The 15,167-nt window shown below is 36.8% G+C and overlaps 1 protein-coding gene across 1 annotated transcript; it reads left to right on the plus strand.

Moving 5' to 3' along the window:
* Positions 1-410: 410 nt before the first annotated feature.
* Positions 411-9,207, plus strand: cep20 (centrosomal protein 20). The gene is made up of 5 exons (XM_067374061.1): positions 411-454; positions 2,522-2,719; positions 4,069-4,153; positions 6,600-6,738; positions 6,852-9,207. The coding sequence occupies exons 1-4, from the start codon at positions 427-429 to the stop codon at positions 6,727-6,729; spliced, it is 441 nt and encodes a 146-aa protein (XP_067230162.1). The 5' UTR covers positions 411-426; the 3' UTR covers positions 6,730-6,738; positions 6,852-9,207.
* Positions 9,208-15,167: the final 5,960 nt, after the last annotated feature.

A 15,167-nucleotide genomic window follows, 5' to 3' on the forward strand; every position in this document is an offset into this window, starting at 1 on the left:
TTATATTTAGAAGCTTGGAATGAGCTTTATTGCCAAGTAGCCTATGTTTACACACACAAGGAATTTGTCTTGGTGACAAAATTATTTATTTATGTGGATTTATTGTGTTTAACAATGATAATGATTTTTGTTATTTGAAGAGGTATAATAAAGGTTAAAAAAATCAACTTTATTTTAAGAATGCATTGTTTGGTTTTATTTCGCTATTAAAATACAATATGAAGATTGATTGTTTATTAATCATGTACTTGATTTATAATTTACTACTCCTACTTTAGCTTTAATCCCACAGAATTGTATATCTGTGCAGTGTGCACTCGGTGTTTGGTTCCCTCGCTAGAGTGGAATGGCTAAGCATTAGTCGGAAACGTAGTAAGCGCAAACTGACCTCTAGCGGAAGCGTCTGAGAAGTGCAGAAGGGTTTCAATGGCAACAATCACAGAGTTGAAAAGCGGTGAGTTGATACTCAAAAACTGCAATAATGCATCATATCATTGTGCCAATGTTATGATTGTTTTCACTGCTTGTTATATGTCTACCGTCGTCACGTGTTATATTTATGTTGTTAGAGGTTTAAACCAAAGCACCAAATCTCTCCACAGTTGTTGTGTATGTTAGTCCAGGGGCCTGTTTCAATAAGGAGGCTCAACCAACTCTGAGTTAAAACTTGAACTCTGAGTTTTCAGTTTCAGAACAGCTGAATTGAGTTAGTTCAATCGACTCTGAGTAGGTTGAATCGGAGTTAAGCGCGTGCATCACGACTATGAAAAGCTACACCCCTTAATGCTACCCAGTGTTGTAGTCGAGTCACCAACTGTCGAGTCCGAGTCGAGTCTCGAGTCCCAGTGTTCGAGTCCGAGTCCAAGTCCGAGTCCCCAAAGAACAGTCCGAGTCGAGTCCAAGTCGAGTCACCATTACCAGAGTTCGAGTCAGAGTCGAGTCTCGAGTCCCCGGCGTTCGAGTCCGAGTCGAGTCTCGAGTTTAAAATTAAATTTAAAAATACTTAAAATGTAAAAATCAATATGATATGAGAGAGAGAGTGTGTGAGTGAGAGAGAGAGAGAGAGATCGCTTATGAATGAGTGACCGAGTGATTTAGCGTGAGTGCATTTGTATGTGTTCAAGTGAATGTGTGTGTGTGACAGCACGCGACTGGTCAGAAAGCAACGTGTAACGTTGGTCTGACATGTTTCTTGACCACTACACCACAGGATTTTAGGAGTCAAAATTGCGTCATCCATCTGACAGTGACTATCGCAACAGACAAAAAAAATCATGTAATCCGATCTGACACAGTGACTAGTAAGTTATCAACAGACAAAAAAATTGTGTAATCTGAACCAGACATTAGACATCGTCGACGTCTGATGCCAAATTGTCAAACATCGCCCAACCCTAGCTTCTTCTGTTTATTATCATATATGCATTAGTCAATAATAGTTTTTTTAAAAGCTAACGTTAGCCAATGGAAAGCATTTTACTTACTTTTCTGGGTGCATCCGTGATAGGTGTCTGTTAAAGTTTGAAGTTGTCCCAGTCTTTTCCTCAATTTTCCAAATTTGAACATTTAGCCCGCGAATCATGCACGAGCGTAAAGTGAGTGACGTCAGTGAGTGTGTTGCCAAGAGAGCGAGCGGTAGCAGTGTCTCTGAGGGGAAAAAAATAGATCCCGGCCGGTCTTGGGCACGAAACCTTATATAATATTATATATAAACTTAAATAATGCTCAAGTCCGATTTTATATATCCTCGAGTCCGAGTCCAAGTACGAGTCATCAGTCCGCGAGTCCAAGTCGAGTCACGAGTCCAGAGAATGGAGTCTCGAGTCGGACTCGAGTCCAAAGAATAGTGACTCGAGTCGGACTCGAGTCCGAGTCCAGGACTCGAGTACTCCATCACTGATGCTACCCAATACATTATGGAAGTGTACTAAAATAAAGTGTATTTTACTGCACTTTCCGTTTGCATTAAGATTATTTTTATTACCACACTGGCAGATATTGATAATTTTACTTAAGTAAAATGCACTTAATTTAGATCCCCCAGGAAACAAGACAAAATATAATTTTCTTACATAGAAAATCCATCTTGATTTAGGAATTTTTTTGATATTTGTACTTGAAATAGGATGAAAAATACTAATTACGAAAAGCATTTTTGCAGCATGAATGAATGAGTTAACTATTTATACATCACTTGCACTTTAAAAAGGGGGAGGAGACCAAAGGAAATTCTGGGTTTTCCAAAGAAAACCTGCTCCCGACCAGGTTAGGTTCACAGAGTAAGTTACCATGTTAACTGACTCTGAGTAGAAGTTACCTCTCTTTCAGAAACGGGCTTGACTTACCCTGCTTTCTTGGGTTTGAAATACCTCCCATTCTGAAACCGAAAACCCAGAGTTTCCCTCATACATACTCTGAGTTTTCACTTAATCTCCTTTCTGAAATGGGCCCCAGCTGTCTCTTTTTGTTTCTCCATTAACAATCTACTGCTGTATCTCTTTCTCACGTTAATAATCTATAGCCTTAAAAGAGACGCTGGAGGCCCGTGGGGTCCTCGGGCAGCTGAAGGCGAGGATCCGGGCGGAGGTGTTCAGCGCGCTGGATGATCAGAGCATGCCGCGCCCGCCGCTGTCCCACGAGAACCTGCTGATCAATGAACTGATCCGAGAATACCTGGAGTTCAACAAATATCGATACACTGCATCAGTGCTGACCGCAGGTGAGCAGATGAACCCTGCAGGAAGACTATACAGTGGCATGAAAAAGTATGTGAACCCCTTGCAGAATCTGTGAAAATGAAAATTATTTTAATAAAATAAGAGGGATAATAAAAAATGCATGTTATTTTTTGTTTAGTACTGTCCTGAGTAAGATATTTTACATAAAAGATGTTTGCATTTAGTTCACAAAACAAAACGATAGCTGAATTTATTAAAATAACCCCATTCATAAGTATGTGAACCATTGATTCTCAATACTGTGTGTGGTTACCTGATGATCCACGACTGTTTTTATGTTTTGTGATGGTTGTTCATGAGTCTCTTGTTTGTCCTGAGCAGTTAAACTGAGCTCTGTTCTTCAGAAAAATCCTCCAGCTCCTGCAGATTCATCAGTTTTCAAGCATTTTTGCATATTTGAACCCTTTCCAGCAGTGACTGAATGATTTTGAGATCTGTGTTTTCATACTGAGAACAACTGAGGGACTCAAACTCAACTATTTAAAAAAGGTTCAAACATTCACTGATTCTCCAGAAGGAAACACGATGCATTAAGAGTCGGGGTGTGAAAACTTTTGAACAGGATGAAGATGTCACAATTTTTCTTATTTTGTTTAAATATCATTGTTTTTCATTTAGTACTGCCCTTCGGAACCAACAGAAGATACTTGCATGTTTCCCGGCAGAAAAATTAAGTACAATTTACCTTGATATTTGAATTCAAAAGTTTTCACCCCCTGACTCTTAATGCATCGTGTTTCCTTCTGGAGCATCAGTGAATGTTTGAATCGTTTTTAATAGTTGAGTTTGAGTCCCTCAGTTGTCCTCAGTGTGAAAAGATGAATCTCAAAATCATTCAGTCACTGCTGGAAAGGGTTCAAATATGCAAAAATGCTTAAAAACTGATGAATCTGCAGGAGCTGGAGGATTTTTCTGAAGAACAGAGCTCAGTTTAACTGCTCAGGACAAACAAGAGACTTATGAACCACCATCACAAAACATAAAAACAGTCGTGTTAATCATCAAGTAACCACACACAGTATTGAGAATCAATGGTTCACATACTTATGAATGGGGTTATTTTAATATATTCAGCTATCGTTTTGTTTTGTGAACTAAATGCAAACATCTTTTATGTAAAATATCTTACTCAGGACAGTACTAAACAAAAAATAACATGCATTTTTTATTATGCCTCTGATTTTATTAAAATAATTTTCACAGATTCTGCAAGGGGTTCACATACTTTTTCATGCCACTGTATATGCATGGTCACTCATTATGCACTTATTAGTGGATAATACATTATAAAAACAAACAAGGATGATTTGTTTAAATTGATGTATTTCAGAATCAGGTCAGCCTGAAGTTCCCCTGGACCGTCAGTTCATGGCCAATGAGCTCAATGTCGCAGAAGATTCAAGTGCCAAAGCAGTGTAAGTATGATCTATGACTTTACTCCTAGAGCACTTATTAAAACAGTGTTTACAAAGTGAATTACAGTGTACATGTACAGGCCACAACTATAAATATGGCCCAGGGTCAGTGTGATTGGGCTTCGGGCCATTTAAAAGAACTGTCACTTTACCTATTGGGCCAGTGCTTATGTTCTTCTGCTTCAATGATTTGATGATCATCTGCGTAAAAATGAAAGAAAAAAAAAAAAGACAGAGCTGACCAAGTGGAAACATGTAAATACTAAAAAGAAAAGGACCCAAAATTGATCCCTGGGGAACGCCAGATTGCACCACACCAACCTCAGACCTGCAACCACCCATAGTAACAAACTGATTATGATCTGAAATGTAGGACTTAAACTAGTTTAGTGCAGTATCAGAAACACCAAAGACAGCCTTGCAAATTTATAAATGAACAAAAACAGAATAATATAAAAAATCTTGGCTAAAACGTGATATAAAAATATTGTATTTATTCATTTAGTTAGTTAGTTAGTAGTAGGGCCAGTTAAAATGTTGCCAGGTCAAACATGCACATGGAGGGAGATACAAGAAAATAAAACTGACTGAGTAAAAATAAGAAGCACATTAGAAAGTAAATAGAAAATGAAAACAATGAGAAAATAAAAAGCAGAACAAAGTAAGGAGATAAGCCCCAGTAAACAAGAGTTCTTTGAGTGTGATACTTTATAAAAGTGCAAATTGAGTCAACAGCTTGAAGACTGTCTGGCTGTGAAATCCACAGCTTGGGAACATGTAGTGATTAAAAGCTGACTTGACACTTTCAGCCATGTTTTAAAGATGAAGGAATGTTGGCGTAATACCATTTAAACATTTAATAAGAGGGTTGTTGAAATCAGTTCTGTGATACACAAGCAGAGTGTGATGTGATTTAAGTGCTGGATGTGAATCCTCAGTCTAGTACGAGGAAGCATTCTTGCTGCTGCATTGTAAGATTTTTGTTAACTCAGCCAAGACACTACTTCATTAGTCAAGTGTAGATGTAACTAACACATGAATGAGTTTCTTTCTCATAGCACAGCTATAAAGCTGTTTGACCATACCAACATCTATGGTGTTACTCGAATACTAGTCTCAGCCTCAGATGTCATGCCCATGGACCGTTGGCTGAAGGTCTGATGCATATGGCACACTTATCTGGAAACTCTTCAGGAGTTTCAAAGTCGTCATCTGGTTGGTTGAATTATACAGGATGTCCGGGAGACATGCGTGTCGTGTTCTTTAACGATCCGCCTGGAAACATATGCCGTGACGCTAAAACCCCTAGTGGAAGAACGCGGTCGTGTTTACAAGCACTTACCAGGATCAACTAAATGCTGGATTTTCAAAAGTATTTGAAGTTCGTGGCTCCATTGTTGCTGTAAATTTGCACAATGTTCTTGAATTAATAATTTATAGATGCATGCCGGTCTGTTATTGTAGGGACATCGACTTCACATTTTCACACCCCTAAACATGACGCAGAACAAAACGAACTCTGATTAGTTGCGTTACATGTCAGTCAAACGTCCTCTTGGGCGGTCCTTGGCCAATGAAAGCTGCGATAGAGTCCAGACCTTCTGCCATCAGTCTGGCTACGCAAGACTACTCGAATACTGACTCTTACCACCAGTAACACTTTATCTAAACTTCTATTCATTGCATATTATGGGAATAGTTCACCCAAAAATAAAAATTGTCATCATATATTTGCCTTTTGACTCTGACCTTTTTTCTTCCATGAAACATGAATGGAGATATTTGGAAGAATGTCCAAGCTACACTTTTTCCATACAATGAAAGCGAAAGGCTTAGTTTAACCAAAAATGAAAAACTTGTCATCATTTACTCGCCCTTATGTCTTTCCAAACCCGTAAGACTTTCGTTCATCTTTAGAACACAAATGAAAATATTTTTAATGAAATATGTGAGTTTTCTGTCCCTCCATTGACAGCTACACAACTACCATTTTGATGCTTCAAAAAGCACATAAAGAGATCATATATGTGATCATATATGTGAATGAAAGCCTAAATTAAATCTGTTCATCATATAAAGCGATTGTGTCTCTTCATAAAATTTGGACTAAACCACTCAATTCATATGGATTAGTTTTACGATCTCTTTATGAGCTTTTTTAAGCATCAAAGTGGTAGTTATGTGGAATGTCAGTGGAAGGGACAAAAATCTCTCAGATTTAATTTAATATCATTTAAAGTATCTTCATTTGTGTTTCAAAGATGAACGAAAGTCTTACGGTTTGGAACGACATGAGGGTGAGCAATTGATGACAATTTTTTTTATTTTTGTGTGAACTAACCATTGAATGGTGACCAGGGGCTTTCAAGCTCTAAAATGTGAATTTTCATTTTTGGATTAACCATTCCTTTATGCTTTTTGTTTTGCTCTTTCTTGCTGTTTTTAGGCCATTGTTGTATGGATTGCTCCATCATTTCCTGAGCAGTAAAGAAGAGCACAAAGGAAAACTCTTCATAAAAGGCTCGGCAACAGTGCATTCACAAGAGCCACATGGCCATCTCAATGCAGAGTCATAACCCTGATGGGTAAGAGAGGGCTTGAGTTTGATTTTGCTTGTACGTAAAGATTAACAAATGTAATTTTTAGTTTCATAAATAAGAAAAGCTTTCATCCCATTCCGCTTTTGTTGTTTTTCCAGCTCTGCAGTCATCTAGAAACCAACATACAAGAGGAAGTCATATGATCACAGATAAATAGTTAAGGCACAATTTCCATTAAAGAGGCCAAAATGTTCTGTCCTGGTCACTCTGGTTTTAGATGTTGAATATATTTTCTGTTTTAATGTTGTTTTTTTATTCATAGTATTAGTTTTATGAATGGAAACGATGTGATTATTCAGTTTAGGTTCTTGACTTTGCTTCTTATGTAGTCAATAGTATTACAGATATGTTTTTAAGAACAATACAGAACATTACAATATAATCACATTCCTTATGTATTTAATGTAAATATCCTTGACATCGTTTGATTGTTTGTGTCGTTTTCTTTTAAATTCTGTACATGCAATATTAAATTTACAATTGCAGTAAAAACGACAGCCTTATTTATTTATTTTTTGTACACATATACACTATATTGCCAAAAGTTTTGGGACGCCTGCCTTTATGTGCACATGAACTTTAATGACATCCCATTCTTAATCCGTAGTGTTTAATATGGAGTTGACCCACCCTTTGCAGCTATAACAGTCTCAACTCTTCTGGGAAGGCTTTCCACAAGGTTTAGGAGTGTGTTTATGGGAATTTTTGACTAGAAGTGCATTTGTCAGGCCAAGCAGTGATGTTGGCAAGAAGGACTGGCTCACAGTCTCTGCTCTAATTCATCCCAAAGGTGTTCTGTCGGGTTGAGGTCAGGACTCTGTGCAGTTAAGTTCCTCCACACCAAACTCGCTCATCCATGACTTTATGGACCTTGCTTTGTGCACTTGTGCACAGTCATGTTGGAACAGGAAGGGGCCCTCCCCAAACTGTTCCCACAAAGTTGGGAGCATGAAATTGTCCAAATTGTTTTTCACTGGAACTAAGGGGTCAAGCCCAACCCCTGAAAAACAACCCCACACCATAACCCCCCTCCACCAAACTTTACACTTGACACAATGCAGTCAGGCAAGTACCGTTCTCCTGCAACCTCCAAACCCAGACTCGTCCATCGGATTGCCAGACAGAGAAGCGTGATTCATCACTCCAGAGAACAGGTCTCCACTGCTCTAGAGTCCAGTGCTGGTGTGCTTTACACCACTGCATCCGACGCTTTGCATTGCACTTGGTGATGTAAGGCTTGGATGCAGCTGCTCGGCCATGGAAACCCATTCCATGAAGCTCTCTACGCACTGTTCTTGAGCTAATCTGAAGGCCAAATGAAGTTTGGAGGTCTGTAGCTATTGACTCTGCAGAAAGTTGGAAACGTCTGCACACTGTGTGCCTCATGCGCTGATCCCGCTCTGTGATTTTATGTGGCCTACCACTTCGTGGCTGAGTTGCTGTTATTTCCAATTGCTTCCACTTTGTGATGATATCACTAACGGTTGACCGTGGAATATTTAGTAGTGAGGATATTTCATGAATGGACTTATTGCACAGGTGGCAACCTATCACGGTACCACGCTTGAATTCACTGAGCTCCTGAGAGCGACCCATTCTTTCACAAATGTTTGTAGAAGCTCTGCATGCCTAGGTGCTTGATTTTATACACCTGTGGCCATGGAAGTGATTGGAACACCTGAATTCAATGATTTGAAGGGGTGTCCCAATACTTTTGGCAAATGGCAATACAGTGTATTTGTTACTAATTTGAACTAACATTAACAATGATATGCACATTTTGGTAATTTCTGCAGTCTGAGTTGAAAATGTTAACCTAATCTTAAAGGGTTAGTTCACCCAAAAATAAAAATGACATCATGACCCTCATGTCATTCCAAACCTGTAAGACTTTCATTCATCTTCAGAACACAAATGAAGATCTTTTTAATGAAATCTGAGAGATTTCTGTCCCTCCATTGACAGCTACGCAACTATCACTTTGACACTTCAAAAAATTCATAAAAAGATCGCAAAACTAATCCAAATGAACTGAGCGGTTTAGTCCAAATTTTTTGAAGAGATAAGATCAATTTATATGATGAATGGATTGAATTTAGGCTTTTATTCACATTTATACATTTAAAAAAAATTTTTTTTTTTTCCCCGAAGATTAACTTAAGTCTTACAGGTTTGGAACGACATTAGGATGAGTGAATGATGACAGAATTTTCATTTTTGGGTGAACTAACCCTTTAAGATAAGTGCTTTAAATGTTTATCTTAAATGACAGTACACTAAAGAACTGTCAAATCAAGCCTGGATTGTTGGATAACTTCATGAGCCTTTCTGAAGCCCCAGGTCCTTAAACTTTGAATTTTGAACATTTTTTCTTTTGATTGGTTTTCATCCTTCACTCTCTTTTCATCTTACCAAAGCCAACCTGTCAAGAACTGAATTACAGTTTCTCGTTTAAGCTGCTCTTTTCAAACCTTTAACTGATGAATTGTCTGTATTTACAGAAACTTGTTGTAATAAAAAAGAAAAAATATGTATCACTTGTGGTCATCCTTTAATTTCTCAAGTGATTCTACTGAGAAACTCCTTAAGAATCTCAGTTGTGTTGTAATATGTTTGGTTTTCTTTCACCTCAAAACAGCACAGCTCACAAACACTGTAAACATCATCTGTTGCCAAGTTCTCCAAATTTCTTCATATTCCTTAAATGGTAAGTCACTTCATACTCACTCAATGCTTCACTTGATAGCTTATTTGCACTGATTATCATCACAGATAAGGGTGACGAAATTTTCCCAGTGCATTGTAAGGGTATATTTTCTTTCAGTAAAATGTTATCATCAACAGATGGATCATGTGAAACATTTTGAATAAATATGAACAGCCAAATATTTGCGTGCTCTCCCGCTGCTAAGTTGGAACTGCGTTCCAAAAGAGACAAATATAGACAAACATGTACAGTATGACCCTCTAAAATAGTGTGTACTTTTTATATACTCAGAACTCCTATGGGAACTGAACATGTATTCGTACAGAAGTTGTAGATAACACATATTTGTTTTTTCTTTAGTAACTTTAATTCACTGCATTATAATAATTTCCTGTTTTAGTGTCAATGTGTACACACACCTTGTAGTAAGATTTTGTCTAGTAAGGGTGTTGACATTTTTTTTACTAATGCAGGCAAATCTTAATGCTCCAGTTACGCGTCACTCCAAATGAGTTTTTGGATGAGTCTCAGGAGACGAACAGCCTGTGCTTCACTCCACTTTAATCTAGCACATTTTTCCCATTCCCTCCTCCTCTTCAGGACTAATTCCTGATATAGTGTTCCACTAAGGGTACAGTTTATTATCTTGACATAGTAGGAATTCAGAAGAGGCTTTGAAGCCAAACCAGGTATAAGTCTGCATATTGTTATTTCTTTCCTACATTTTATTGGTTTTCACATTGAAAATAAGGAATTGTTCAGGCAAAAATAAAAATTTGGTCATCATTTACGTACCCTCATGAGCAGTGTTTGCATTAGGCTACAAGTAACTTGAGTTACTTAATTAGACTACTTTTTCAAGTAACTAGTAAAGTAACGCATTATGTTTTCAATTTACAACAAAATATTTGTTAGTCTTCACATTTATTGAATGACAGCTCTCCTGTCTTCATGTTGAGAGAAATGAAGTGCAAAGGTATTGTCTGTGCTGTGTAAATATGATCGTTATTTTAGTTCTAGACTAAATGTGAACATGCATTTACTAATTTTTGCACAAAACATTCAGTATTCCTCAAAATAAAAAAAAAGTGAAATGCAAACTCAGAATGTTACACAAACCTTTAATAATAAACTATATTAAATTACACAAAAATACGTTATTTAATCTCACTTTATTAACCAATGTCTTTGCTGCTGACCTTCAATGATCTAATTCAACCAAACTAATATGCAAACATTACATTAGATTATATTTAGAAATAAGAGTGGTGAACTTCCTTCTGTAATCTAGAATGGCAGAACAGCTGAAAGGTTTGTTTAAATATGCATTTCCTTTCGATTTAGGCTTATTAATTTCACTTTTGGTGTGCAAGGCCCTTAACATTTGCCAAAAAAAAACTTTTTTTTGTTGTTAGTAAAAAACAAACAAGCAAACCCAACCCAGGTGAGAAAAAGTAACTCAAAAGTAATGTAACACATTACTTTGCATAAAAAAGTAACACAATTAGTAAACCCTTCTGTCATAGTGCACTGTATTTCATGCCTTCTAAAGGCAATATACAATACTATACAATATCTTCTATCTATCTGGTCACCAGTTACTTTCACTCTATGGAAAAGAGCAGCTTGGACATATCTCAAAATATCTAATTTTGTTGTCTGTGTAAGGAATAAATGACCTGAAGGGAATATATCTATATTTAGTTAAAAATGAATGTTTTATGCATCATATGCATCATGAACTGTGTTCACTATTTAGTGTCTCTGACTATACAAACTAACTGCGTGATTCTCCACAGTACAAAGTAAAAAACTATTAAACATATTTATGTTCCTGTTTTTACAGTGCGATACAACATGAGCAGGTGCAATACCTTGCATTCCTTAATTGGCGTTATTCTTTGCCGGAATGAGAGTCTGCAGCTACTCCGAAGTTTATTGTTGGTGAGTAAACAGTCAAAAGATATCCCAATGAATGCCTATTTGTCTTAACAATGATACTGCTGTTGCACCATATTTAGTCACTCAATCCAAGTCTTTCAGTGTTCCCTTCTAAACACAGAATACAGCCGAGATTCCAGGCAGACCCCATTGTCCTTATATGGCACAACAGAGACCTAGTATAGTCGTGCATCTCCCTCTCTACCCCTGCCTCTCACTTTCACTCTCACTATACCCCCCCATCCTCCCATCTGTCTCCAAGACACTCTCTCTACCTCCCTTCCTTCCTTTCACACATCCAGGGTAGCTTGATGCTGACCAGTGACAGAGGTGCTTCTTTCCCTACCATCTCTGCAGCAAGGCCTCAGAGCATACCAGCCATGGTCCTGTTCCCTGAAACATCACAGACATGATTTACTGGATGCAATTGGAGGTTGTCCTTATATAGGAAGTTCCATTAGATTGCAAGGAGCTCGTTGTGGGAATGGAGGGGACGGAATGTGATGTGCGTAACGATAAGGGTCCCAAAAAGGATCTCAGGGGATTCGCCTCGTCCAGATGTAGCATTAGCATGAAGTCTAGGCTAGGGAATCTCCCGTTTCTTGTTTCACTCCTTCTTTTTCTTTCCTCTGTTCTGTATTTTAGGTGTTCCTTGACAGCCGCTGGTCCCTATTTAATTTTCACTATATGGAAGAGAGCAGCGAGAACATACTGCAAAACATCTCACGTAGTTTTGGAATTATGCAAAATTAATGACATAATTTTTGGGTAAACCATCATTTTTAAATCTGTAATTTTTCAATACTCCTGATTCTGACACAAATGTTTGTGTACTGCAACTAAAGCAGCACGAAAATCCATCATAAAATATGAATCACTACATTTTAAAAACAAAGAGTGAGATAATTATAAACCATTTCAATTTTTATTGTGTGAAAATCATTTAAATACATTTTTCAACTGTCCCTCCATTGTTGCGTAATTTCAACCAAAACAAACAACTTTGTTCGTTATAAATTTTTCCCTCCAAGGAGACAACTGTATCAGTGAAATATTTAACCCTCTGGTCCTCTTCATTTAGGGGTCACACTTGGCTTCCTCAGGGTCAAAAATGGCTGAAGCCTTAAAGGTGCCCTAGAATTTTTTTTAAAGATGTAATATAAGTCTTAGGTGTCCCCTGGATGTGTCTGTGAAGATTCAGCTCAAAACACCCCATAGATTTTTTTTGATTAATTTGTTTTTTTAACTGCCTATTTTGGGGCATAATTAGAAATGAGCCGATTCAGGGTGTGTGGCCCTTTAAATCTCGTGCTCCACGCTCCAAGAGCTCGCGATTGCCTTAAACAACATAAAAAAAGTTCAAACAGCTAATATAACCCTCAAAATGGATCTTTACAAAGTGTTCGTCATGCAGCATGTCTAATCGCTTAAGTTTATTTGGATGTTTACATTGATTCTGAATGAATTTGAGGCTGTGCTCTGTGGCTAACGGCTAATGCTACACTGTTGGAGAGATTTATAAAGAATGAAGTTGTATTTATGAATTATACAGACTGCAAGTGTTTAAAAATGAAAATAGCAACGGCTCTTGTCTCCGTGAATACAGTAAGAAACGATGGTAACTTTAACCACATTTAACAGTACATTAGCAACATGCTAACGAAACATTTAGAAAGACAATTTACAAATATCACTAAAAATATCATGTTATCATGGATCATGTCAGTTATTATTGCTCCATCTGCCATTTTTTGCTATTGTCCTTGCTTGCTTACCTAGTCTGTTGATTCTGCACATCCAGATGTTCTGCCCTTGTCTAATGCCTTTCATAATGTTGGGAACATGGGCTGGCATATGCAAATATTGGGGGCGTACACCCCGACTGTTACGTAACAGTCGGTGTTATGTTGAGATTCACCTGTTCTTCGGAGGTCTTTTAAACAAATGAGATTTATACAAGAAGGAGGAAACAATGATGTTTGAGACTCACTGTATGTCATTTCCATGTACTGAACTCTTGTTATTTAACTATGTCGAGGTAAATTCAATTTTTGAATCTAGGGCACCTTTAAAATGTAACTTTTTTTTCCCCCCAGGAAAACCAATATATTTTTGTTTAATAATATTTTTTGATTATTATTTTGAGTTTTGAGGGTATTTTATGATACTATGCAATATTTATACAGTTTTTATTAGCTATTTTCCCCATTGAAAATAATACACATTTTTTTCTATTTTTTTTTATTATTATCATTATTTTAATTAAAGCAGTATTATTATGTAATAATAGAGACAAGACATTTAAAATCCAATTTTAAGGTAGATTAGTGCCATCTGGTGGGAGTAAAAGTAGAAAAACGTTTGTAATGCCATGTTGTAACCACTAAATTCCTATATAAAAAGTGGCTTATAAATTATCTAGTGGTTTTAGACATAAATACCTATTTTGGAATTATTTGGACCTATTTGGATTTATACTTAGACATTCCCAAAGACAACTTTTTGTCAAGGTTTAGAATTTTATTTTTATTTTTGTTTGAAATGTTAATTTGAAGGGTCAGTTTTTGCATTATTTTTACTACAGTCAAACACAGAGGTGGACATTTTGTTACACATTACAGCAAAATTCAATAAAAATGTAACAAAAATGAACAGATAGGCTTTATCACAGCTTAATAAATCTGGGTCTGACCTGATTTCAACCTCTTATTTGAGTCTTTTGGCTCAATTTTACCATATTGTTACAGCCACACCAGTTAATTTGTGTGTGTGTGTGTGTGTGTGTGTGTGTGTGTCTGCATGTGTGTAAGTGAGTGTGTCTGTTTTGTACTAATGATGTTTTAGAGTGTAAACTCTTCCTTGCTGTTCGTTTTTTTTTTATTTATTTTTTTTTTATGCTTTGTGGCTGGATTACTGTTTTTATTTCACACTTTTGCAAAAACTTGCTATGTGTTATAGTCTGGCTAGTTCATATACAGTATATGTGTGTGGGAAGGAGGGGGTTAGTGTATCTATTTTGCACTTTAGAGTGTCCCCTCTTCATTGCTGTGCACTTTTTTACTGCACAATTGTTGATTTGTTTCTCTGAGTTTTACTATTTTTTTGTATTTCCCATTCATTACCTATGCTATGGCTGTCAGTTTTGACTGCAAAGGAACCAAGTGTGACTATTTTTTTTTATTACCCTTTAACATATTCGAATTATGTCCATGATTTTTTTTTTTTTTTTTTTTTTTGTGTATTCAAAAAAACAAAAGTCAACAAGTTTCATCCCATTAGGATGAAGCAAAACATCAAACACAAGACTGAATTTTATGTGTTAATACATCTTAATAAATTATGTGTATTAAGTAAAAATAAAATCCAAGCTATGAAATTAGCCTTAGCAAGTCAAATGTGCGTCATTTTATTTAAAAAATAACATTAATTACCCTCACAGAATAATATTAAGTAGCCTAATTAAGTCATTTGAGATGTGGTGGAAATGATTTACAGCAAATTAATACAAGGCGTTTCTGCTTAAGCAAAACCTATTATGAAATGTAAATATGAGAGGAGCATTAGACCGTGCACTAATAAATTCCTGTTAACTTTCATTTCCCTCTTTCATTATAACTGCTTTCTGAAAACGTAGCACTTATTTTACCGGGACTCTTGTAACCTTTAAGTGTTCCACATTGTGTTGAAACGGGACATTTACATGGATGCGCCTGAAAAGACTGTCGTTCACCTGTCAAAACGCACTGACCAATAAGAGCGCGGGTCG

Source organism: Chanodichthys erythropterus, chromosome 21 (genome assembly GCF_024489055.1).
Source record: "Chanodichthys erythropterus isolate Z2021 chromosome 21, ASM2448905v1, whole genome shotgun sequence".
NCBI classification, from domain to species: domain Eukaryota; kingdom Metazoa; phylum Chordata; class Actinopteri; order Cypriniformes; family Xenocyprididae; genus Chanodichthys; species Chanodichthys erythropterus.

Excerpts from the sequence above, each read along its gene's own strand:
- cep20 (XM_067374061.1), top strand. The coding sequence starts at position 427 with ATGGCAACAATCACAGAGTTGAAAAGCG. Across the intron at positions 2,720-4,068 it reads TGCATCAGTGCTGACCGCAG|AATCAGGTCAGCCTGAAGTT; the intron begins GTGAGCAGATGA and ends GATGTATTTCAG. Across the intron at positions 4,154-6,599 it reads GATTCAAGTGCCAAAGCAGT|GCCATTGTTGTATGGATTGC; the intron begins GTAAGTATGATC and ends TGCTGTTTTTAG.